At 32.3% G+C, this 27,380-nt stretch overlaps 2 protein-coding genes across 3 annotated transcripts; both read left to right on the top strand.

The window, feature by feature from the left end:
* Window positions 1-107: 107 nt before the first annotated feature.
* On the top strand, window positions 108-13,246 carry Ak1 (Adenylate kinase 1). 2 transcript variants are annotated; one of them, XM_076791521.1, is made up of 5 exons: window positions 108-293; window positions 7,707-7,973; window positions 11,627-11,752; window positions 12,568-12,753; window positions 12,826-13,246. In XM_076791521.1, the coding sequence occupies exons 2-5, from the start codon at window positions 7,788-7,790 to the stop codon at window positions 12,895-12,897; spliced, it is 570 nt and encodes a 189-aa protein (XP_076647636.1). In that variant the 5' UTR covers window positions 108-293; window positions 7,707-7,787; the 3' UTR covers window positions 12,898-13,246. The 2 variants fall into 2 exon arrangements, with proteins under 2 accessions (XP_076647636.1, XP_076647637.1); XM_076791522.1 differs by lacking the exon at window positions 108-293 and adding an exon at window positions 708-933.
* A 5,687-nt stretch (window positions 13,247-18,933) lies between these two features.
* On the top strand, window positions 18,934-22,488 carry LOC143356195 (C-type lectin domain family 6 member A). Its single transcript, XM_076791684.1, has 4 exons — window positions 18,934-19,192; window positions 19,898-20,047; window positions 21,176-21,406; window positions 22,100-22,488. Exons 1-4 carry the CDS (start codon window positions 18,946-18,948, stop codon window positions 22,285-22,287), a joined length of 816 nt encoding a protein of 271 aa, XP_076647799.1. The 5' UTR covers window positions 18,934-18,945; the 3' UTR covers window positions 22,288-22,488.
* The last annotated feature ends 4,892 nt before the right edge of the window (window positions 22,489-27,380 follow it).

Genomic DNA, 27,380 nt, shown 5'->3' with positions numbered 1-27,380 from the left:
CAGAAAATAGAATTCAACATTTACCGCATATTTATTTTTAAACGTAACTGTATTCTCTACATACTCAAACTGTACACATATATTTATACATACATCAAATGCCACGGAACCACCTATTTCTTCGAGAATAGCTGAACCACCGAATTCGTTCTAGTCGAGTTGCTGCGTTTGAAGGATGTACTTATTGTTCTAAAATACAATTCCAGAAAGTGTATATTGTGTGTTGTTCAGTACTATTATTTTTAAGTGTCACTCTACAAAACTGTGCTTTTACGTACACTTTTGAACACGAGGTAAAAATAAAGAATCACTTTTAACTTTAACGATCATTTTACACAATTCCTTGCTGCATTTTTCAATTCCGGTGTGAGATGGTTAGAATGATGACTTACTAGAACATCGATTTTGAGAATTTTTATCATTTATATTTACAAAAACATTAGGGATATTATTATGGAGCTTTTGCTACTAGTAGTGTTGTAGTACATGACACAAACGATAAGAATGATTGATACTGTATGTATACAATCCTACGCCCTACATTCGACTTAAGAACAAAGTGCTGACTGTACATCCTTGCACATGCGTAAAAATCACTCCCACCTGATGACGATGAACCAATAACAAATCGATATGTTCGAAATTTTCACGCGAAAGCTCGAAAGCTTTGACTATTCTTCTCAATAGTTAATAGTGAAATCTCAACCCTAATGCGTGTCAAACAGTAACTAAACGATCACGTGTGTTCGATTCGTGCGAACAGTGTTCTTGTGGATTTTAAATTATAAAAGGAGACATCGAAATTCTATACAATGCTTGTGTGTCTGTAGTCCCGCCAGTTTCTCAAACATTTCTGCAATTTTTTGCAGTAATACTGTAGCGCCGGTTTCTTTATGTCCGAATTATTTTTGACTTTTTAATATTATTTAACCCGTAAGTGTTTCTGCTTTCCTTTTAGAGCGAAAAAAAGTATATTGTGGCAATGCAAATTTTATTTCAACAAAACAACATTTATTTCTAAAATCATATTTGACGAAGCGAAATGTTTTTTAGTTTTGAATACGTAGAAAGTTATGTACGGCATGTGTTAAAGGTAATCTAATATTTTATTATCCTTTTCACATTTCTATATTGCAAAGTAGCATGCATATGCATACCATATGCAATAATTAAATAATAGTTAGCGAGTTATCACACGATTTAAAATGAAATAAAAGAATTTGTTCCACTTTTCATTGATGCCAGCTATAAAAATATTTAAACGAGCTTATTTCGGCAAGTGTAAGTACTTATGTCAAGAACGCGTCAAGAACATGCGTAGGAGACGCATTATAATGATATCATTGCAGTGACATTGTCTTGAAATAGGACGACAGAAAATCTTAGAGATAATAAAAGTACATAAATTTTGTTTTTTAATATGCATCAAAAATTGTTAAAATATTACAAACATAAATAAAATTTGTCACAATTTTTTGTATATCAATATACATTGAAAACTGTTCAAATATTACAAATACAAGTAAAATTTGTTACAAAATATTGTTTTTTAATATACACTGAAAACTGTTAAAAGTATTGCAAACATAAATAAAATTTGTTCGTAACAATGGAAACATCTCTACGGGGAAAATTTTATTCGCATAGACGACGATCAGTTATGAACTATTTATAGCGCTGTCAGTAGTGTAACGTAAATTTATGTAGTCACTGAGTTGCATATAATGCCCAACGCTCAATCTTATTGGGAAACGTTCAAGTATGAAAATTGCTTTAAAGTTCAAGGGAAGAGGAAAACATAAGATACAAAATATAGTGATCGATAAAGTAGAAATATCAAAGTGAAACATACATTGTTCATATATGTAGACAAATTTGTGACAACCAATTTTCTATTAATCTTTTTACGAATAATTGTTACTATTTGGTTGGTATAGAAAAGTGACCGAATTCTTTCGCCTTGTTATTTTATAAATAACTTTTCTAATAAATCTTCTTGCTTGTCATAAATCACTTCAAAGCTTATTTATTGCTTAATCAACGTGCCTTAAAATCATTTTTCTAATGATTATTAAAGTTTCAACCAAGTTATAGCAATTCAAAATTATTTAATTTGTACTTTAGTGTTAATCACTTGATGACCATCAGTGGGTCATATACTTATAGACTACAGCGAAACGGTTACATTTCTATTGTCAATTATTTAAACATGTAGAAATCAAATTTTTGTTTGCTGTTTTAAATTTTGATTATTGGTGTAGCCGTGGATGTCTTGTCTTGTATTTGAGATTTTAGGGATGTTCAAAATCAAAATTTTGTGCAAGATACAGATGCTAAATAGAAATTCCTTTCTTCTATTAATAATCTTAATATATTAAAAATATTATTAAATTGTTTTAATCTTTTTATTGTCTTAAATTGTGCCTGCCCATTTCTGTTATAAATGCATAATATCCAAAGCCCAATTATTATCGAGCTGTAACTTCCACTGGTAGCTACTTACCGATATGCCGTTACCAAGGGCAGTGTTTTATCAATTAAATTGTTATCAATTAGATGTGATCGCCTGCGACTTCTGTTGATTGCCAACATTTTTTATCCATTGACACAGTGGCCATCGGTTGTTCGCCGTGTCAACGAACATTATTATTCGTATTATCGGTGTTCTTTGCTTTTTTTAAATAAGTTATATGTACTTACTGCTAATTTGACAGATTTTGTGGAATTATATATATTCGTAAGTAATTAAGTGTAATTTAATTTGTGTATGAACATCACAACATTACGAATGCAAAAACGATACGATAATCTCGTTATAATCAACATTTAAAATGCTGCAAAGGATGATTTCACATAATTTAACGAATGGGGTATTTTAAATGTACAGCAATTGCACTTTTTTATTTGTATTACATTAGTAATATTACTATTAATTATAATATAGTATTGTAACAATATAATACATACAATACAAACAATGTAATAATACTGTTGAATTTTATTCAGAAGTAATAGAATTTAATATATTTATTTATAATTATATAGTGTTGATTTTTATACATATATGTATTGCTGAATTTGTCTTTAGGTGCACCATGTTTTAAATTGAAATCTCAAAACTTGACCTTTAGAAAACAAATTTTCGAAAAAATTAGATTTACTTCGTTTAATTTTGTAATTTTCGTTTTAGAAATTCATTCGTATGCGTGACGTAATTTAAAGGTGAAAACGTATTGAAGATTTGAAAAATAAAGTTATTTTTTAATATAAAATATATTTTTTATAATAATCTTTTGAAAGAATATAAAATTCTGAATATAAATATACTAATAATTATTGCTCTGAAGTTCAATGGCGATCAAAATATTTTTCTTGATTTATCAAAAAAATTTCCTTGTGAAATCAAATTAAAACTTCAACATCGAAAATATCTTTAATAACATACTGAAAGTTGGCAATGTTTATCGACGCAGATAATTCTAACGACTAACGTATTGAATAAACGTCGCAAAGTATGTAGTGACATCGTGTTACTGAAGTTTTTGTCGATTGTGAACTTTCAAGCTAACTTTACAAAAAGAAAATTTTTGTTAAGCAGAGCAAAATATCTGATTAACTATTGAATTCAGAACCAACAACTGTTAATATGCAGAGTCGACCAATAACTTCGACAACTTTAAATATTTCTGTTATTTGTTATAATATAAAAAATGATATATACAAAACTTGCATAGTGTAGAGGAGAAAATATTGTGATGCAAACATTTTTCATGTGGGTGAGGGCGTTTCGGAGATTTCAAGGTCATCTTGATTTCTTTAACTGGAATGACCTACCTTCTGTATCGGGAATCGATAGAGTATTAAATTCTGTGTATAAACGTATTGACCTTTATATGTCCTAAATCTAATAGTTAACGAGATATTATCGAAATAATTTTCCATATGTACAGGGTGTCACGAAATTATACAGGGTGTCCCAGCTAATTTGACCTTGAATATCTCGCTTAGTGTTAATAATAGAAAAAAACGTTATAGAACAATAGTAACCTAACCGAAGGATCAATATAACGATTCGGAAAAAAAATTTTTCAAGGTCATTTTTTTCTAGATATCAAGGTCATCAATTTTCTTTAATGGAACTATATATTTTTTTATCGCGATGTAATAGTAGGGGTGAAGACCTCTTCAATGACATATTATACAATGACCTTCGTGTGACCTTGGGTATGAGAAATCCAAAAAGCATTATAGGTATTATCAGTGATTAATTTACTACACTAATTGGCTTGATTGAACTACTCTATTTCAATAAATGTTTGAAAGTAAATGATTCTCTGGCTCTTCTAATAGTTTCATTGCTAATATTGGAACATGCAATATCTTCGGCTGTTGTTGGAACATGTTCATAAACAATACTCTTAATTCCCCATAAAAAGAAATCACAGACCACGGATTCCATAAAACGTTTGCGCCTCGCCCAATCCAACGTTGAGGAAACTTTTCGTCTATTATTTAACGGGCTATTCTTGACTTATGTGCCGGACATCCGTCATGCTGATACTACATCTCGATCCTTCCAGCTAATGGTATTTCTTCCAACAGGTGAGGCAAACCTTCAGTTAAAAAATTGGCATATTTGTTACCATTTAGTGTACCATTAACACCAAACCAATTAGGGTAGTAAATTAATCACCGATAATACCTATAATGCTTTTTGGATTTTTCATACCCAAGGTCACACGAAGGTCATTGTATAATATGTCATTGAAGAGGTCTTCACCCCTACTATTACACCGCGATAAAAAAATATATAGTTCCATTTAAAAAAAATTATGAGCTTAATATCTAGAAAAAATGACCTTGAAAAAAGTTTTTTCCGAATCATTATATTGCCCCTTCGGTTAGGGGTCCTATTGTCCTATAACGATTTTTTCTATTACTAACACTAAGCGAGATATTCAAGGTGGTAAAGTTAGCTGGGACACCCTGCATATAACGATCAGCATAACGGGATTCCATAACTCTAGATCGGTAAAGATATGCTAAAAAAGTGAGCCACAAAATTGTCCTTGACCCTTTTTTTTCAAGGTCAGCTTGTTTTTTCGTATAGTACTCATCGCAAGGAACCATCTTGGGACACCCTGTAGATATATAAAATAATATAGTTTCAGAAACTTTAAAGTCGTTTTTTAATCGAACAGTTAACTTGAGACCCACGGTTCCTTTGAGACTTTTGTTTCCCACGGCGCAATAAAAAAAATTTGATCTAGAAAAAGGGTCAAGGACAATTAGCGGCTAATTTGTTAACAGATCTCCACCGATCCAGAGGTATAGAATCCCGCTACGGAAATACGTCGTGGAATACAGTTTTGAGACACCCTGTACTCACATCAGTTCGAGCCTCGAGCCTAGGTGCAATACTAGCATCCATGTGTACCGAAAATTATTTCGATAATATCTCGTTAATTATTAGATGTAGGACATATGAAAGTTAATACATTTTTACGCCGCGTTGAATGCTCTATCGATATACGATACAAAAGCGAGGTCGTTCCATTTAAAGAAATCAAGGTGCCCTTGAAATTTTCGAAACGCCTTCATCTACATGAAAAATGTTTGCATCACAATATTTCCTTGTCTATACCATGCAAGTTCTGTGTAGTATATTATTTTTTGATACTATTAAAAATAACGAAAATATTAATGGTGATCAAAATTATTGGGCCATCCTGTATTTTTATTCAGAATTCTACAATTTGTTGAAACTTTGTTATATAAGTATAGTATTCTATTAAAGAAAACGAAATTGGCTTCAAGTCTTCAAAACGCTTCCAACTACAAAAGTACGTACAGATGACTTTGGTGTGACGCGGTACTTACATAACGTGTTCACAAATTGCAGTAATCTTTGCATTACATGATTTGTAGTTTCCCATAACTTTGCATATTCACATGTATACATAACCACAAAAATACAAAGTGTCGGAAATGACAATTTAATGTCTGGATATGCAATGTTTTCAAAATGTCATGTTTCTCTAACATATATGTATAGCTTTAGCATCGTTTTCTCGTATTATAGAATTGAAAGACGTATACATATCATTCTAACTATTTTTATATTTAATGTGGAAATATTTTCATTCGCGATAAAGACACATGTAATTATAAAACTCGTTATAATAAGTCGCATAATTAATGGTACGCGCTTCCAATCAGAATAACTTTTTTATAAATTAATCAGACGACTTCAGTTTTCCTGTCAAGCTATATAGAAGAATTTGTTTATTAGATGACATGTCATGACAATTTTGGATAAATTGCGTTCAGTCGAAATTACGAAAAAAATAGTAAAAGTTGATTTTTACAACCTTCTAATGTGGGCATGTAACAAAAATTTCAATAATGTGTTTTATGGATTCATATAAGTTATATACATGCTGAAAGTTTCATCGGAATTGGTTAATTGGTTTACAAGTTGCAAACGATTAAAAATTGCGAAAATCGCCGAATAATAGAATAAAAAGGCGAAAATAGGCTAAAAATCGTTAAAAACTCTAATTTTAAGAGAACAGCTAGGTAAGTGTTTTATTATCCAAATTTGTTGATTTGTGTCATTTACGGAGCCATTTCAATCAGAAATGTGTCACGAATATGTTGGCAAAAGTATCATAAAATAATAATTAAGGTACGTATACATTTGAGAGTTTTTGTCGATAGTTGCTCTCGAGAGTACTGTCAAATTGCGTGTCCATTTGAGAGGACTTCAGAAATGTTTTGCTGTTAGAGATTAACGTGAGAGTCAACTATCAGAAAGTCCTCCCAAATATGTGACCATTTGAATTTCATATTTGTAACTCTCAGATGAATTTCGAAAGTTATAAGGATATTCGTGAACAGAATGGATACCAAATTCTTCTGCAATTGATGTAATGTACTTAATAAGAAAAAATAAATATTCCAAGAAGAGAAAATGCTGGACTAAACTATGGATAATAAAACACTTATACAAGAATCACATATAGGTTAAAGGACCCAATTACAGTCGGGGTGCCAATTACTGTGTCTATATTAATTATACTTATTTGTAAAGCATAATGAATATTAAAAAAGAGATATATAACATTCTCAAATGGACACCTACCTTTAGAAACAAATACGCGAAACAAATAAATACGCTGGTGTCAATATTTTGTTTACTCAACATCCTTTTCTACATTTGGCACCAGCGGCAATAAATCGAGGAATATTGTTTGTACACGATATAAGGGACATTGGGTCTCAAAGTTTTCATTTTTTGTACTTTTTCTGCAATTTCTACCAATTCCAAGCGTCCTAAATTTTTGTTTTGTATATCAACAAGTACACCAATTCTTCTAATATCCCAAAGATCTCGTCATTTTAACCCTATTCAAAAACGTTACTGCATTTTAAAGGTTGTGTATTTGTATAATTAGATCAGTCTTTTGTTCAAAATAAAAATTCCTCGTATTAATTGTAAAAAACAGGAATCAAATAAAAATTGTTTTTTTTCTTCAATAATTTTAATAAATTGGCAGTAATACATCAACCTACTTAAATTCTTTTACTCTTTCTACAATTTTTTAATTGTACCAACTCATCAATAATAATAACAATAAATAATAACAATCATCAATTATAAAAACCAACTAATCAAGTAACACGCACGTATGCTTTCTTTATAGGACGAGAAAAAAGGAGTATTTACAAAGCGTTTTTAAAAGGAACATTTGCAAAGAGAAGTCCCGATAAACAATTATACAAACATGAAGACAATTTGGATAATCGGTGGACCAGGATGCGGCAAAGGGACTCAATGTGAACGTATCATCGGAAAATATGGATTCTATCACATAAGCAGCGGTGATCTATTGAGGGAAGAAGTTGCTAGTGGTAGTGCTAGAGGAGCTTCGCTTCAAGAGTTAATGTCTAAAGGTCTATTTGTCCCCACGGTAAACGATATTTTACATAAATATGTTCGTATTTTACTGAATCAACTTTCCCACACTATTAAAAAACACTATTTGGTAATTATGTAACCTTATCGACTTCAGTGACTTTCATCTATGTTATGAAGGTCAACATCTTAAGTAACTTCTCTTATATAAATAAATAGTTCTCGGTCAGAGTTAGTTCGCAAGATGTAAACAAACATATTTATAATATCACGAACTACTGGCTGTCCTATTTGAATTGAATCACTTGAATATCTCTGAAATTATTAATGATATCAAAAAATGTTTCAAACAAAAGTTATGTACATGATTTTAAGTGGCAGAGTAGAGGGTACATGAAGACCACTTTCAATTTTTTTAATGGAACCATATATTTTTTTAATACACCAATCGATGTAGTTCACTATTCTCCATGAAAGGTTATTAATCTTTTTTTATATATTGAAAAACCATTAGTATCGGAGCATGTAAAAATTTAAAATAACCTTCATATGGCCTCTACTCTTCCATCTACAAAACACCATTAACATAGAATTATGTCTCCCTCGAAATCATATAAATTCTGTTTGAAACATTTTTCGATATCGTTAATTTCAGATATTCGAGTGGTTTACTTCAAATAGGACACCTTGTATATTGTGCGAAATTTTAAAAAATAATACACAGTTGCAAAATCTTCTATCGTATTTGTTAAAAATTATAGCAAATAAAAAAATACATTTACAGTTTATATTAAACATTATGTCATATTTTCGTAACGACGAAAATTCAACTACAGCGAACCTGGGATATACGTCGCCGACACTTCTGAGTTAACCGTCGCGGAATTATGTATACCCACTATCGCGGGGTATACCCCGTGAGGGGCCAGAAAGCTCGAGAGCCGCCGCCGCCGAGGAGTGTGAACATAAGAGGGGTCGGGTATATCGGTGTGAGATCAGGAGACTATTAATTCAATAAGGAAACTTCTTTATTTTTCATTATTTTTTTATGGGACTTTCGCCAACATATTCGTGGCATTTTTCTAATGAAAATGATACCGAATATGATATAATTCCGATGATATTTACTGGCGTAATGAACGATTCAAGTTTCGGACGCAAAGAAGGACAGTCTTTGAGAAAGAAAGAGACGCGGAGAGTCGAAGCGTTCGGGAAAGATGAAAGACTGGCGTGAGCTCAGACATTTAAATCAAAATTTAAACTCTTTTATTAGTACTCTTTTCTTTTTTATAAATTATCTTTTTACGAAACTTTCACCAGTATATTTGTGTCATTTTTCCGAATAAAATGATACCAAACTCGATATAATTCGGATCATATTTACACTAATTTTCTGATAATGTAATTGTAATGGGAAGTAACTTTCATCGTTCATTACACAAGCAAATATCATCGGAATTATATCATATTTGGCATCATTTTGATTAGAAAAATGTCACGAATATGTTGTTGAAACTTCCATAAAAAATAATGAAACTTTTTTTAAATTAAAGCTGAAACTTTGTAGAATATGGGAAAAATAGGGAGATTATGGTACGAACGTTTTTTAACCTTGAGAAAATTCGTTAAACTTGCACAATTTCAAGAAAATTATGGTTTTTCCAATACCACGCGCGGAAAATTTTTTTTTTTAACATGCTATACATCATTTCCCATAGATTTTTCACGCTGATTTCAAATCTGGTCTCAAAATTTGTCTACGACCTCAGGAATTTGCAAAAAATAGATTTTTGTGACAAAAACTAATGAAGTCATTTTTTCGTGAAATGATTGGATGGTAATAATCTCCCTATTTTTCCCATATTCTACAAAGTTGCAGCTTTCATTTAAAAAAATTTCATCACTCTACCTCATTCCTATCGAAAGTTCCTTGATTTTGAATCCGATTTTGTCCAAGTTGCCCACTGTGCGGCGGCGGCTTTCGAGCTTCTTGGGCCCTCATGAGGTATACCCCGCGGTAGTGGGGATAATTCGACGTCGGCTAGTTCAGATTGGTCGGTGACCTTTAAGGTCGCCCCTCACAAGACAAGCATGATGCCGAAGTTTGTTTGGTCGCCTAGATTCAAGAACAAGGGTTAGAAATTTGCCGGCCGAAGAATGGTCTTCGTCCCAAAAATCTTTTCTGACGTCGTTAGGGCCGTAACTTTGAACGTCTTATTGCTTCCAGATGGCCCTTCGAGAGTACGTTGACAGTTCCCTGCTGTGCATGGCACAAAAAAAATGTTTTTAGGGGCTCCACAGGTCCTTAGGTAAACTAACGGTATCTCGTCTCTACAATATCATGGGGATAGGAATCGTCCCTGCCTCTTGGTGAAATAGCATCACACATCCTTATATTATACGTAAATTACACATATATTGTAAAAATGAGAATGGTAGTTATTTTTTTTTTAAGGAAATATCCATATTAGGAAGGGTATCATTTCATGTGATTTAAATCGTTTTTTTGGGACTATTTTTCGAATTAGGATGAAACTGAAATATGTTGTAGTCCGGGGTTGAGCGATCATTTTGTAATCTTCGAAATTGTTTAAAAGATACAGACCATCAAAGTTTGATATTTTGGACGAGTTTTACGAAAACTGCCTACATAACACATTTTATACCACAGTTATTATTAAAGATAACAACATTTTCTTTTTTTAATCATCATCGCAAAAGAGTGTTCCTCTTAAATAATTTATCATTTTATATTTGAATGTGATTTCTTAATGCAAAAATATGATTAATATCTTTGTTTTTCAAATTTTACCACCGTTTCAAGTGTTAAAAAATTTGAAAAAATATGGCCATATTTTACGATTTTTCCTGTTTGAAAATCCGTTTTTAATTCGCGGAGCCTCAAAACTATTTATTGAACTATTTATTATTTTTATAAAAAATTTTTATAAAAAAAATTTATTTGTAAAAACTAACAAATTTAAAACGAAATTAATAATAAATGAATGCTATTCACTATCCAACTCATTCTCACTACTTTGAATGTGATCACCATTCACGTTCTTCCAAACAATCTCGATTATCTTTACATTCTTATTACTTTTCCAATAGGTATAAAACATATAGTAAAAACAAATTAAGAATAAATAAAAATGATTGACAAAATTGCAAAATTATTGCAAAATTGTATTATGCAGAGAAATTATTATTATATGATTATTAATAACAATTTCTATCCTCATACGCATTCTTTGCAAAAGGAATGTATTTCATATCGTGATATACACGAATATTGAATTTTTCCAGTAAATTCCGCACTGTGACTGCGTCCGTATCCGCAGAGATTTCTGACGCCGCCTATTCTTGTCTGTGGGCTGTCTGTGGCCGTTACGATCCAGCATAGGCATCTCATGGGTGTAGAGGGGAGTAAACGGTTCTGGGGTTCTGGTAGCAAATGACACGATTTTCGGCACTTGGCCTTTGTTGCGAGCACCTCAAGCGCCTGTCAAGTGGCCTGCGGATACGCTCACAATCAGTCTTTATGGGCGACGATGTTAGGCGACCAACAACTTCGGCATCTTGCCTGTCTTGTGTGGGGCGACCTACCGACGACCAACCCGGGTTCAGTGTATTACGTAACATAAGATTCTTGTGTTGTACGAACGACTGCCGCTTTTCTTAGTGTGAAGATCATATGGTTTCTGGCAGGACATCGTGCTTGACCTGATAAGGGAACGGATGGAAAAAGCTAAAGCGGAAGGAGCTACGAAAACTGGTTTCCTTATCGACGGGTATCCTCGTGAATTGGATCAAGGAATTCTTTTTGAGAAGAATGTAAGCGTTATTACGATAATCAAATAATTTTCTTAACGAATTCACTACAGAGTTGTCCAGGTAAATCCGGAAAAGTCATTGGCTAAAGAAAGACAGTTCAAATTTTAGAAAACTGTCAGTACATTCTTTCGCCAATTTGTGCAAAAGTAATGAATGGTATGAAGTAGAGCTGTCGAACTTTTTCTCCTCTGAGAGTCCCACGAGTGTGGCTCAGTGTCGCTAGATCAGGAGAATTGACTCGAACTGTGGGGAATAAAGTTGCCCTCTCTCTGTCATTACCGGATTACATAGCACGTTGCAGACGCAGACTCAATGCGAATTGGGTGCGCATCACGCCACGTGACTGGCACGTGGCGGAAGCGTGAAAATGGGAGAATAACGTCGTAGAAGGGTAAGAATAGAGTGGGGGACAAGTCTTAATCTGGCGACACTGGTCTGGCTCAGAGTCACCACATGAGGGAAATTGACTCGAATTGAGGGGAATACAGTTACCCCCTCTCTGCCAGTACCGGATTAGTCACATGTATTGTGACACACGCATGTGGCGGAAGCTTGGGGGAATAGCGTCGTAGAATGGGGAGACAAGTCTGACTGGCCGACTTGCACCAGCGTGAGAGGGGAATACGAGCTCCCCTTACTTGCCTTACAGCTTATATGTATAATGAGTTATGTTATCAACAGTTGCTTTGTTTATATTTGCTTTACTTACATTTTATTTGTGGGACTACCCAAAAAATTCCGGATTTATCTCGACGGCTTTGTACATGTATTCAATAGCACAGAAAATTCAATGAAACCGAAAAATTGTATTTTAGGTCTGTCCGGTGGATTTAATCATTTTCTTCGATGTTTCGAGTGAAACTATGAAGACAAGATTGTTGGGCCGTGCAGCCGTTTCGCAAAGGGCCGATGATAACGAGGAAACGATCAAAAAAAGAATCGAAATATTTAATGTCAAAAACGGGGAGATCGTTGAACACTATAAGGATAAAGTTGTCAGAGTAAGTTAACGCATGGTAGTTCATTAACGAAAAGATGGGAGTATTAAGTTAACTTTGAACCGTTTTGTTTAGATCGTTGCCGAAGGAGCCATCGACGATATATTCAATCAAGTGGCGAAATCACTTGATCCATTGATAGCTTAAATCTTAAAAAACTACTTGTGTAATCTGTTTTAGACTCTTAAAACTCACCGTGATTTCTAGTGGTTTCAATTCTGAAATTCCGACTACAAGCTTCACTTTTATTACTTTCACTAAATCGAGAACTTTATCTGCCACGAGTTAGGAAAATTCTACATGAACTTATTAAATGACTTAATTTGGTACAAATTAAAAAGCAATCTAAAGTACCTGCTCTTAATAATAGAATAAAAATAACTTCATTATAAAATTGTTCAACATGTTGTACAATGCACCTGTTACTGTTATGTTATTGTTACATTGTTTATAAAAGTGAATGTTTTAAATATTCATTGAAATCTATATTCTACGATTTTGAGAACTGATTTTTTTTAAATATACACATTTTTTGTTATTTTTTAATTCATTTTAATTCTCTGACAGATAAATAATAATAAATTAGATGGCATAATTGTCCGTAATATTAAAAAATATCAGACTTCTTTAGGGACATCTATTGCCGATTTCAACGTACTAGAAATATTAAGAAATTACAAATATTAAAATTGTTAGCATAGCGCAATAAATCAAAATGCTAAATAATCTACCTTCGACTAATAAGAATATGAACAAATCTGAAGTAGAATAAAGAGTTTGGGTTCATCGCTAGTTCCATACGGACTCCTCCATTCGATTGCTTTATACTGATCGAATAAGAGGAGGCGCATTATTGAAAAGTGAAGTAACGTAAAACAATTCAAAATATAAATAAAAGGGTATTCTGAATTTTAAAAAAAGCTACAAATAGTAATTATAATTCTGCGTGAATTTATATAAATGATCTATACTTACGATTGAGTGATTTATTATATTATAATATATAAAGACATACAAAAGAAAAGAAAAATATATTATTTGAAATTTGGAACATTTCCAGCGTGCGGAATCCTCCAGCCAATAAATTGACTACCAGAAATTATTTAACCGAATGCACAGGGTGTAAAGAAATTACACTCGCAACTGTCGCAGCGTGATTCTACACCCTCGGTTTGGTCACAGACCTGTGTCAGTACAGACATGGCATGCAATGCATTTTTCTGTCTACGATTCTAAATTACCGCTTCTGTAAAAAATGCCTTAGTAGAGTAGTATCTCCATAACGGTCGTATAGTCGTGTCTGCCGAGCGACAGTTCCAGTAGAGGTGCTACCGTAGATACATATCTCGTCTGTGACTTTGATTAACGTCTGCTGCAAATCTACTGTCTGCGTTTGCTAGCAGACTCTGCTGGTATTCTGAAATGTCAGATTTGACTATCTGGGATTATTTATTAAATGTTCTCATATTTTTGAGAAATGCACATTTTTCCGATTTTTTTGAGGTTTTTCATTTTTTACGACCACAGTTTGCAAGAAAAAAATCTGAAAAAATTCTCAAAAATCTGTCTTAGGATCCAAAATATGCCACATTTTTTCAGAATTTTAAAGTGCGAAATCTAATTTACCCTGTAAGTACCCTCACGGGCAAGGTAGGGGGTTGAAATTTTGCTCAGAGGGGTTTTTCTGGGTCAGCTTTCGAATGGTTCATTAATCATTGAAAAACCTCTAAGGGCAGTTTTGACCATCTTAATCGGCTAGGCCCTTTCCAATATATGCTAGTATGATAAATATTCGATTTAGGAGGGGCATAGAAGAAAAAAGAGTTACTGGAACAAGGCAATTAAGTAATATGGACTAACCTGAAGCCCCTTTGCGTTACGCTCATTTTTCATTTATGGAGGAATACAAAAAATCCTTTGAATAGCTTCGATCTGCAACTAATCGTTTTAGCAAGTTATAATATTGATCTAGCTTTGTGCAAAATTTCATGAGATACTTCGAGATGCTTTCGCCGCAATTTAAGTTTAAATATCAACTTTCGGAATTTCCAAGAATGAATCGCACGGAAGTCACGATTATTTGATGTTTCAGGTGAAATTTTTAAGGGATACATATCAGATAATAAAAAAAAATGTGACATTCATAAATACATATAACAAAATATTTAATAACAATTTTTTATATTAAATAGTTTTCGTTCCCTGGACCACTGTCACAAAAATGCAGCAGGTATTTTTTGGTAGTGCTCCAATGAACGCTATAAAAATAATTTATGTAATATAAAAAAAATTGTTATTAAATATTTTTTTATACATAAAAAATTAATAAATCATATGCAATTCACATTTTTCTTTATTATTTAGAAATATTCCTAAAAAATTTCAGCTGGAACATCAAATAATCGTTACTTCCGCACGATTCACTTTTGGAAATTCTGAAAGTTGATATTTAAACTTAAATTGTGGCGAGAGGGTCTCGAAGGGTCTCATGATTTTTTGCACAAAGTTAGATCAATATTACACCTTGCCAAAACGATTAGTTCCAGACCAAAACCTATTAAAGGATTTGTTGTATGCTTCCATAAATAAAAAATTATTTTCGATTAGCCCATATTACTTAATGTTAACAACTTTTTACAAAATTTTTTTTTAGTTTCGCTTTTACAGATTTTTTGCGGTTTTTTGGCCATTTGGCACCACTGTGCGACGCGGCGTGAACAATATTTGTTAATACTGTGAATGTATTCACGGTTTTGATTTGCTTTCACTCATTTTTGCCATGAATGCATAATATCCACAGTCTAGTTATAAGTAAGTTGTTGATTCTGTTTAGGTCTGGGTTTTAGGTAATAAAAGAAGTTTTTTCAAAATTGTAGAAATTGTATAAGTTCAATGGGTTCAGCGTCATCGTTGAAGCGCAAGTAATAGTGTTGAGTCATTCGGTTCAACTGGAATTAGACTGGACAAATCTGAGGCAAGTCGAATTTAGTGTTGACTCTAAAGGCTCGTACAGACCTGAACATTTCGACAAACATTGCGCCGAACAGCGAACGAAATGCAAAATCGACATTCATTTCGGTGATCCGAACGGTGCGATTTTGCGTTTCGGTCGCTGTTCGTCGAAATGTTCAGGTTTGTGCGAGGCTTACCCGTTTGCGTTTGTGCGCGCGGTCGATCCATCACTTGTCGGTTTTTGGACATACATCAAAAGCATGGTCACACACAGCCGCGCTATTTCTGATCCTCCCTTCCCTACAATCTCCGAGACAGAAACGGACCGAACATCAAACGACAATGCAAATACAAGGTGGTCCACGAAATGATCACAACATTTGAGCTGTTTTTAATAGTTTAACAAAAAATATGTATGTCAAACGAAGTTGCATTGGTATTAAATAAAAGAAGTTGCAGATACAATACAAATTTTAGAAAATACAATTTTTCATATGTTTAAACTACAAAGAAAGACATTAAATTGTGCAATAACAGTAACATATATTTCACTTTAATCAAATTATTTTAGTACCAGATAATCAGTTTTTAATCGTCGATTTTTTTAATCGTTATCTGCGACTTCAAAACGAGTAGGTATGTACATGCAATATTTAAGATGAATTATTAATTAAAAGATTAAACTAAAAAATTTGGAATTTCACAGTTTTTCATTCTTTTTTTATTTCAAAGACTATTACTTCTTTTCTGCACACATTTTTACTTCTTCGACATTAAAACTGTTCTGCCCTAGAGTATGTAACGATTTCAAAAAGTATATTTAATAGTATTTAAAGTGTTATAATTTCGCAAAAAAGAATCGTACAATCATAAAGCAGGACTTATTTTAAAACTTGAAACTTCTACTTTTGCTATGCATTATTCATTATTTTCTAAAAAAATGTTTTTGTTTGATATAGTTGCTGGGAAACTGAATGCACATTTTTTCTCGAATATGGTACATTGATGTAGCATTGCTACATCACAATACTAATTTGTAACGTCTTTGAAAGCATTAGAACATTTTTTTCATGACTGAGTCGACCATAGATATGAAAATTCAATAATACTGTGTTAATAATGTGTTAATAAGTTAAATTAATAAGTACATTAATAATTTAATTTAATTTAATTTTCAACCGTTTTCATCAGACTCCCCTTAATTCAATCTTTTCCTTGCACTGTTTTGTAGAAATAGAAAATATGACACGTTTAGCCTGATTTTTAATATTATAGGTTTAGTGTTAACTCTTGCAAACAAAACTACCTTTCTGTACCACTCTATTTTTCTGTTTATTAGAAAATATTTTATAATGATATTTTAGTTAATGGAAATTGTTATCCCATTAAGCCTTGTAATTCTCAGAAATAATAATTACAACACGGTATTGAAGAACGTCCCTTCAACTAAATAACACTTAGTTTACAAGAAGAAGAAATTTTTTCTTGTAATTATGTATAGTATGTATCTTGTATACACATACTGTATGTGCACTGCCCGTTGACGAATATCCGGACATTTGAATTTTTGCTAAAGATAATTTCTGATATTTAAACTGTTATAACATTGATAAAAAATTTGGTACAATAATCTACCTGGGATTACTTTAAAGGAAGAAACTTCTACTTTCAACATTACTGCTCATTGTCAGTTTCTTCTACGATATTTGTCCGTCATACTGCAGGAGGGGGAGGAACACAGGTTTCTTTCATCGAAAATTTTGTAAAATCAAACGTCTCTATTCAGTCGAGCAACTTTTTTACTGCTGAATCCAGCACAGATTTGAAGATCGAAACTTTTGAATTTACTGCTCCGATATCACGTGATTCATTGTTTCTATCGTCATTACAATGTGTAAGCCAATATTTATCTGCTTGGTTAACACTATATCTCAAGGATTTAATAGTTAGTAAATAAAATAATTGTAATATAATTGTAGTATGGCTTGCATAAGATAAATGTAATATCGTTTACGTTTTTTATGAACTTTTACTTAATTCTGCATTGTCCATTAACTGTTTTGGCTTGCACCATTGTTGCATTAAGCTGTTCAGTTATCCAGAGTTAAGTACCAAAAATTTTCATGAAAGATGTGTACAATAATATCGTTCGTATTATATTAAATACCACGGACGAAATATCCTGCGTGCCTGTTTTTCTATATTTACAGTTGAACGTCTCTCGTCGTACGATTTGGGCAAAATATTTATCGTACGTTGCTTCTATGTTGACTCTACAATTTCAGTTTCCACGAAGCTCTTCATGAGTATAGACAAGGATGGATCGACGACTCAGAAATCAAATTATTATTAGTGATTGTGATGCTGGTAAAAACGAGGATATGCAGCTTGGAAGTGTTAAATGTAAGTGAAGAGGATACATTATTTTAAAGATAAACAAAATTTTTTTAATTTCTTGAAAGACGCTTCACGAGTTGATTTTTAAAGAAATTCTGTTTGAACTTAAGTGTTTCATTGAAGAAAGTATATGTTCTTGTGGAATAGTTTCATGAAACAGATATTTTACAACATGTATAATTTGGTTTAAAAGGCGAATTTAAAATATCAATTTAACTGTAAGAAGTTGTTTTTGTCATAGAAAACACGGATATTTTTATATTTTATAGATTTTATGAACAATGAACGACGAAATGTATATAGACTTGCATGCTCAATTCATTATAATAAATCACTAAACTACGGATCCTTATGCATACTACAAATTTTCTGCATCAATATCGAACTCTAGGATTCAAATGAAAAATTTCTCCTTCCTTTAATAATTTACTTTAGTAATGTTTTTACTCATTCGTTTTTGTCATAAGTGCACAAGATCCGCATTCTATAAATCACGATATGAAAAATGTTTTTAAATCGTAATCTTTGACGTTAATAAACTTCTATTTTATGAAACAAAGGAGAGTATGTGAATTAGTTGATTTTTACATTAAAAGCAGTGAGTGAATATTAAGTTGTTAAAAAATATTTGCTTCTCATTCTGTCAGGGTTCAGTAGGTAGCAGCTCCATAAATTAGAATTTAATTGGCTTTGTGTGCGCATAACGTTGACATACAAGTTAATTACCGGTACACAATACGTTTCTGCGGTCAGTTAAAATGAAGCTTTGGAGATGTGCGTGCAATATAACTAGGTCTGTCCGACCATAATCATTCAGTCAAATGAGATAGCTTTTAGATCTCAGAAATGAGCCAACTGTTTATATTTGTTACCTTTTTAATGGTATCTTTAATAACGAACGTAACTTTCTGTGATCGTTGCTTTCAAATTAATTTGCGACCTTTGCCATATTATCAACTAATCAAAACGAATTTTCGTTCAAGTCATGTAATACTTTCGAGGACAACTGTACGAAGTGTAAACGAGTGCAGAGAGTTTGCCTTAGCCAAGAAAGCTCTGGCTTTTAATTATGGTTTAGAAAGTAAACGTAGTGGTAAGATGATTCCGATTATTAGTGGCGAAATATGTAATTAATGTACTTGATACAACTATAGTGATTGATCCGTTTTGAGGCATATACTATAACTAAATAAAATCAGGATAAAACACATAAAATTATAAAATTCACAGACACACTATTAAGCACACAAATCCATCAATATAGAACTTCTTGTTAGTGAATAATAGAGTTTAGTCACTTGAAATTATAATTGCTAAATAATTAACAACTTCAACTACACTGATAGATTTTCTATACACTAATCTTTAACCAAGAAAAATAAATGGTCACTTATTTCCACTGGTATCAGTTTTATTATGTATTTATTTCAATTTTTATACTACAGTGATTTACAGTGGTGCTATATGTGTGTGCAAGAAATTCACAATTCAATTTATTACACATAAATGATGAATAAGTATAGATTAAAGTGTAGCGGATGGATATCCGAAGATTCCAGTACCACTAATGAATAACGATTATTGTAATCAATTATGAAAACCACCATTCAAGAATAATTGCTACCTAATTTTTCGTTGGACTGTTTGTACTAATTGCTTGCAATAATGATTTATATTTGATTCATGTTTATATTAGAATTCGTAATACGGATCGCTCTTTATTTATACCAACCCACCTAAGATATACAATATGCTCATATTACAAAGGTTCAAAGCAAAATCTTATTTATTAATACAGAATGGCATTTGAATACGCGAAACAAGCAACGTAAAGGAACAATTAAAGTTTGCCAAGCTCTTCAGTGTCCAGAAGTTCACAATTTTACTGTTCTGCGAAAAGATAAGAATTACAAATACTATAGCATGTATCCCAGCTATATTCCATCTGGTAAATTAAAAAAATAATATTTCAAATGTTATTATACACATACTATAAAATAATAAAAGTTTACAACAAAAATTTTATTAATAACTATGTTACTTTAGATGATACGATCCCGCATATATTATAAATTACACTGTCCAACACCAAATTTATTTTACAATACCTGTTGGGTGATTCTTATAGACTTTGTCATTCTAAAACCAAATCCGAAAGCAGAATTGCCCTATCACGCAACGTTTTCGAAAAATATTGGTTTTTGTAAAAATGCATGATTTTGATAAAAAATGACGTGTTACGCAAAAGCTAAACATGCGAGAAAGTTCAGGTTTGAGTAAAAATTGTTGTTAATGTATTTATGTGAAAAATCCTGTATCTAGGAGAAATTTACTATACAGGAATGCATTTTACAGACATTTCTTACCAAGGAAAAGACTTATTTGCGATGCTTGCTGATTACTGTTGGACACTTATTATTGAAAATCGGGATACCATGTACAAGCGTCAAGCAAGGCGGAAACATTTTTAAATTTGTTTACACCCGAAATTAGTTACTTTTTGCATTTAATTTTCTTTATTAAGCATTTCCACAATTAAATGTAAATATAACTCGTATTTTAATAATTTTGTGTGATGATTGGCACCCAAAAAGCCAAAAGAAAAAAATATGTATGTAATTAAGCATAGTAGCAAAGACACATTTGAGTGGTACCAACGTCGACTACGCATAGCGACGGCCCTGTCGAGTCGAGAAAAGGCTGCAATGGCCGTCTGGCGTGAACGCATCGCGCACAAGCTACCAATGAACATTTTCTTAACCTGCTCATATACTGAGAAAACCAAATGCTTTTCGTGAATGGTTTCTTTACTAAAAATATCTGTAGAATGCATTCCTGTATAGTAAATTCCTCCTAGATAAAGGATTTTTCACATAAATACAAAAATAGAGCGTATAAAGTACCCTCGTCGAGAGTTCCCTCTACCTTTTGACTCAAACCTGAACTTTCTCGCATGTTTAGTTTTTGCGTAACACGTCAATTTATAGCATAAATAAAATAAATATACAATACAAGTATACCAAACAGAAATATTTCAAATATGAATGCAGTACAATTTGTTGTAATTCATTTTTAGGCTCGAACTTTACATTGATTTGTATTCCGAAGACAGGGGTTTTCGTAATTTCGAATAATTATTTGAATTATAGTCAAGCACAACGTTCTTGCCAGAAGATAAATTCTACCCTGGCTCATATTATTAGTGAGGAGCGCACGGGAGGTCTAGCGAAATATATTTCTGAAAATACACCCACTTTTGTTGGTCTCAGTAACCGTGATCACGAGAAAATTTGGAAAAACGAATTTGGTAGTTTTGACAACATATTAACTCTAAATCATTAACTTGTAGGTTTCTTTTAATGTTAAGAAAAATGATTAATTTACTAATAACTATTAAGTATAATGTTCATTGTGGTATATAAAATATTATTCACATGATTACTGAATAATTATTAATATCCTTTTTCACATGTATATATTTCTTTTTCTTGACTTATCTTCCACTATTTCTATTTTTTTTTTCGTATAAACACATGAGAATTATTACATAATTGATGAACAAGTCTCAGGTTGTAATATAAATAATATTGTGAGTACTACATTAATCGACTGTGGATCTTTCTACAAAATAAAATGTTCTAAGTCAATTGTACGAAGCAGAAAATCGATGAAAATGTATTTCTTCGTTTAATAATTTTCATAAATCACAAATGATATAGTAATATTCTTAAATTCGTCTAATATCTTTCAAGTTCTGTATTTTAAGTTAACATTAATAACTGACACAAAGTCTTAAAAATGATTTATATGCATGTATGTATAGTTATATGACATGTACCTCATTGTATTCTGTTATTGTATTTAATGGTTATTCAAAATTAATATAATTTGATAAATAAGTTGGAACATGATATAAGCTTATATAATAAGTAGGTTTCTTAAAGTAGTATTTAAATTAATTAAAGTAATTAAATTTTTGAGAGACAAAAATGATTTTTAGATGAACCATTTTCCTGTTTTAAATATCGAGCATGGGGAGAAGGAGAACCGTCGCACTCGAGGGGATGCGTTGCTATTATGAAATCACCTAAATCAGAATATAGTTCTGTTTGGAAGGTTGTACCATGTGACAGTCTACTACACTTTATTTGTGAAGTTTCGCCAATGCACCAATCTTTACGTAATTAAATATATGAAAAACTATAAACAAGATATTTATGAAATTGTAATTATGAGTTACATGCTATACAAAAGAATGTTTAAATAAAATAACTAATTCATAAACTGTGATTATTTTATTTATGAAAATATATTAAAAATAACAGTTTCGTGCAAATACAGAACATTTGTACGACCAATATATGGTACAAAAATGTACCGGAATGTACATGAATGTACAAGAATAATTATGGCACAAGACCGGTGATTTTACATACAAAAGAAGTCGAAAAGAAAGAATAACATTCTTTTGTTTGACGTCCAGTTTTCCAGAAAAATGAGTTTGAAGATCCGCCGAGCTCGCGTGCTCTAGTCTAGTATGTGCGGGAAGTAGAATTGGTTGGTCATTATCAGACGCGTCAGACGATTCCTATTTATAATATACAGTATTATCTCCGTAACTGTCGCAAAGGTCTCCACCGTAAATGTCAAAATTTCATCCCCACTACTGAGGGATCCTTCTTGGAACCAGTCAAGCCGTGAATACTATTGGTGAGACTCACACTAATGCAAGCGAAGCAAAAGATTCCAACCTTTTTAATTTTAATTTTTTTTTTATGAAACTTTTACCACCGTATTCCTCTTGTCTTTGATATTATTACAATTATAATTATTCGTGTAATAAGCGATTAATGTGTTGAGCGTGGAATATGACGGCGAACGGAAAAGAAAGAGAAGCAGAGTGTCGAAGTCCAGTCTCCCTTTCTTTTTCAATAGCTATTCTTTTCTACGCTCAGCTCGCTACATACAAAGAATGCAGCACCTCTATATACTAAAACTGTTGCTCGGCAGGCCCGACGATACGACAGTTACGGAGATACTACTGTATTTGCATGCCAGTTACTGCGGCTGGCTGTCGCACATCGTTATGCTCATTGACCAAAATGCACATTTCATTGACATAGTTGACGAAGTTGGTAATGGTTAGTCCATTTCTTCGTCTGCACTACTACATACTTATCATATTTACTCGTTTTCTTTTCTTCTGGCCAAACATTTTTAGAGTACACTATATTATTTAGAAAAATAACGAATGAATAAAATTATAAAAAGTGCTAAGACCTGTACAGTACTAACTCCTGTACTCATTATTAAAATAAAAATATCTTCCAAACTAATGATTTTTTGCCATAAATGATTTAGTACTTTTATGTAGGGTGTAACGAGTAGCATCGAGTAGTGCATTAAAAAATGTACGGTACCATTTAAAAAAACAAAGTTGACCTTCATATGACCACTACGCGTCTAAGTACAACAAAGATATCTACATCGGAAAGTGTGCCCCCTGAAAACGTTTAACTTTCGTCTGGAATATATTTTAGTATCATCGACAGTTTTTGAGATATTTTGGATTTCCAAATAAATGGGCCACTCTGTATACATATACTGGTTGTCCCACCTAACTTGAGGATCCTAAACATATCAGAAAAGTATATAAACCCATTATGAAGAAAAATACTTCAAAATTTGAATCATAAATGTTCTTAAGGAATAGGTTCTTTCCATGATTAAAAAGTTTTTTTTATAAAACTATAAGTAAGGCCGTCCGTCCACGATGCGTTGCGTCAGAGACGTGTACGCGTAGCGTATGAAGCACGATTTCATTCTGCTAACAATGCGTCGCGTCAAAGACGCGTACACGTACGCGTGGCGTAAAAAGTCAAACTCAAAGTTTATGTATGTGTAGAAATTAATGCAGGTGTGGGTGAAAAGGGATATGTATATACAGGGTGAGTCACCTAACGTTTGCACTTTAAATATCTTTGTTGTCTCTAAAGATACGTAAAATATGGTAAGGAGACAAAGTAGAATGGTACAATGGGGCTGACACGATGCCATAAAAAATGTTGTTTTTATGTCATTTTTTTAGAGATATCAAGGTCACCTTGACTTTTTTTAAATGGAACCACCCGTTTTAAACACCTACAATGATAGTCCCTTTCATTAGGAATTCAGTGACTATATTATTCCAAGGTCATTCAAGGTGAGGGACAGAAAAAACGTATGAAACTAAAATATGGAAGCAGAATACCTGTATTTTATAAATGTATAATTGAGCCATGATTATTGAATGTTGCTTCGTCCGTAAACAAGACATTAGAAAAAAATGAATGATTTTGAAGCAATAATTGACAGCTATAGCTGCTAAAATATTAATTTCATTGTCTTCATTAGTCGTGGGATTCTTCCGTTTGCGCTGTCTTGCATGTACACTTCCAGTACTTCGAAACAACCTGTACGTATTAATGAAAGTCTGTCTAGAAGGAGTGTTTCGCTCTGGGTACCTTTCTTCATAAAGTAATCGGACCTGCACTGCATTTTATCTACATTCACAATAAATCGTGATCATATCACACTTTTCAGTCATTGAATAAGACGGAATCGCATTTGGAAACATACTGATAGTAAATAAGAATGCTGAATAACAATAACATTGAAGGACCTTAGTATGTTTACTTTAACTACGACCATACTATGTTTACTATTTACTACAAGTCTCAACCGTGATAAACTTATTCTGCTTTCATATTCTAAATCTTATACGTTTTCTCTCTCTGTGACCTTGAATGTCATTGGAATAATTATTGTCACTGAATTCCTAATGAAAGGGACTATCATTGTAGGTATTCAAAAAATGGTGGCTCCATTTAAAAAACTGAATGTGACCTTGATATCTCTAAAAAAAATGACATAAAAACAAATTTTTTTTGCATCGTGTCAGCCCCATTGTACCATTCAACTTTGTCCTTACCATATTTTACGTATCTTTAGAAACAACAAAGATATTTGAGGTGCAAACGTTAAGTGACTCACCCTGTATATGTGATTGCGGCATCGCACGCTAGGCGTAATGACGACTGCATGTAGCGACGATTACGCGACGATGACGCTTCGTGGTCAGACGTCTATTACTTTACATTGGTTGCAGCACCGAAGAGTACAGCAAGCGACATTTTGTCGCGTACAACGACGTGACTCTGACGTGACGCTCCGTGGACGGAGTGCCTAACACAGACATTTTGGTATCATTATTTAAATACTCTATCCTGTGTATTGGTGTGTAATATATGTAACTACAAATATTATTGTGTTATTAGCAAGAAAAGATATATTCTGATAAATTATATACAAATTCGAGTTGATCTGGAAACATGCCCAATTAAGAGAAAAATATACAATTTTCATTCTCCAAAGATTATATACACGTATACAACCATTTACTTATCGTCTATTGTATACTTAATACTTAAGAGACAGCTGTTATAATTTGTTGAAAGTTTTAGCGGAACTGCAGAAGATCATATGATTTTCAGTTCTGCTAAAACTATGTATATAATACATTAACATATATATACAGGGTGGTCCTTTTAAGCAGGGCCACCTAAATATCTCTTCAGGTTATTGTTATGCAAAAAATATTTGTTACGTAATGTGCATGGTGTCAATGGACCAAATATCAGGCAAGAATACTTTTTTCCGGTGCTCACTTTTTCGGAGTTATCAAGGTCATCGGTGTTTTTTGATACATAACTACATTTTTTTTTATTGCATCGTGTAACCGATCAAAAAGTACATTCAGATATGTATAATAACATGATCTTGAAATGACCTTGATATTCGAAAATTAAAGTTTTACGTAGAACTGATGTCTACCGAGATCGTGGGCTTTGACCAAGACTCTACAATCAAAAGAGTGAATGTAAATAAAGGTGTTTACTGTCGCAATACTGATGATACCTAACGATTTGAAATCTCGATCAGTTTCAATTTATCTATCAGTGTATCGACGTACTGTTTGAAATGAATTACTCAATGCAAGAGAAAGTTGATGTGATATTCATTTACGGTAAAGCTGATCATTGTTTAAGGGTAGCAGTTCGAATGTACAAAGATAAATTTCCAGACCGCAATTGTCCATCACGTTGTACTTATGCAAAGGTGATCAGTAATTTCCGTGAAACTGGTAAGAACCAGTACAGTTAGGAACGAAAGAAGCAAAATAACTATTGTAGATAAAGTTAACGAAAATCCACATGTAAGTTTAAGACAACTTCAGCATGAAACTGGTATTTCTAAAACAAGCATAATACGAATACTTCAAGAAGAAAAATTTCAACCCTATCATTTATCGTTACATCAGGATCTTCATGGAACAGATTTTGTCGGCGGAGTTTGCAGCAATACGAAAATGACGAATCATTTTTTAAAAGAGTACTATTTACTTACAAAGTGTCTTTCACCAACCATGAACAGCTAAATCTAAAAAGCATGCATTATTGGTCAATTAACAATCCACACTGGCTAAGATCAGTGGATAAGCAAAGACCGTGGAGTGTAAAGTGGAGTGCAAACCCCGAAAAAAATGACCTTCGGAAAAAAATATTCTTGCTAAATATTTGGTCCATTGACACTATACACATTACGTAACAAATATTTTTTGCATCGCAATAACCTGAAGAGATATTTAGGTGGCCTTACTTAAAAGGACCACCCTGTATATATACATATATATAAATAATGACAAACAGCAATCCAGTTTTATGTGCCTTGAAATTCATTATAAATATTTGTATTGTTCTCTATTTTGATAAATATTTATTTTTTATATACGGTTAATGCATACACACTAACGAATAAAGACGAAATACTTTACAATTTTTTTGTTTTATACAAAATGATTGGTTCCGTATTACTAAATAGCCTAAATGTGAGACACAATCATCACATGCTTCATAATTTTTTAATGAAAATTTAATTATTATACACATGCTACAAATAAACGACTAAGAATTACAATCTTTATAAATAGAAGCAATTAACGTGCATTTTATACTGAATTTCTTAATATAAATAAAGATTTTATTGCAAATAAAACAAAATAGAAAAATAGTAAAAACAGTTTTATACAAGCCAAACTTTAATAATAGTCATCCTCTTATTTAAAAATGCATGTTAATGGCACACATTTCGTTATTTTGCTTCAATGATATAGTAAAAACTTATGAAGATCGTTTTATACGTGTTCAGAACAACTTTACATATAATCTCATCGACAATTCGGT

Source organism: Halictus rubicundus, chromosome 8, assembly GCF_050948215.1.
Source record: "Halictus rubicundus isolate RS-2024b chromosome 8, iyHalRubi1_principal, whole genome shotgun sequence".
NCBI classification, from domain to species: Eukaryota; Metazoa; Arthropoda; class Insecta; order Hymenoptera; family Halictidae; genus Halictus; species Halictus rubicundus.
The sequence above is the reverse complement of the archived record's forward strand: the minus strand, read 5'-3'. Positions and strand labels throughout refer to the sequence as shown.

Bases quoted from the DNA above. Each gene is read 5' to 3' on its own strand.
- Ak1 (XM_076791521.1), top strand. From the start codon at position 7,788: ATGAAGACAATTTGGATAATCGGTGGACCAGGATGCGGCAAAGGGACT. The intron at 7,974-11,626 runs GTAAACGATATT...GGTTTCTGGCAG, and splicing joins AAGGTCTATTTGTCCCCACG to GACATCGTGCTTGACCTGAT. The intron at 12,754-12,825 runs GTAAGTTAACGC...CGTTTTGTTTAG, and splicing joins ATAAGGATAAAGTTGTCAGA to ATCGTTGCCGAAGGAGCCAT.
- LOC143356195 (XM_076791684.1), top strand. From the start codon at position 18,946: ATGAGCCAACTGTTTATATTTGTTACCTTTTTAATGGTATCTTTAATA. The intron at 19,193-19,897 runs GTAAGATGATTC...TTATTAATACAG, and splicing joins TTTAGAAAGTAAACGTAGTG to AATGGCATTTGAATACGCGA. The intron at 21,407-22,099 runs GTAGTTTTGACA...AATGATTTTTAG, and splicing joins AATTTGGAAAAACGAATTTG to ATGAACCATTTTCCTGTTTT.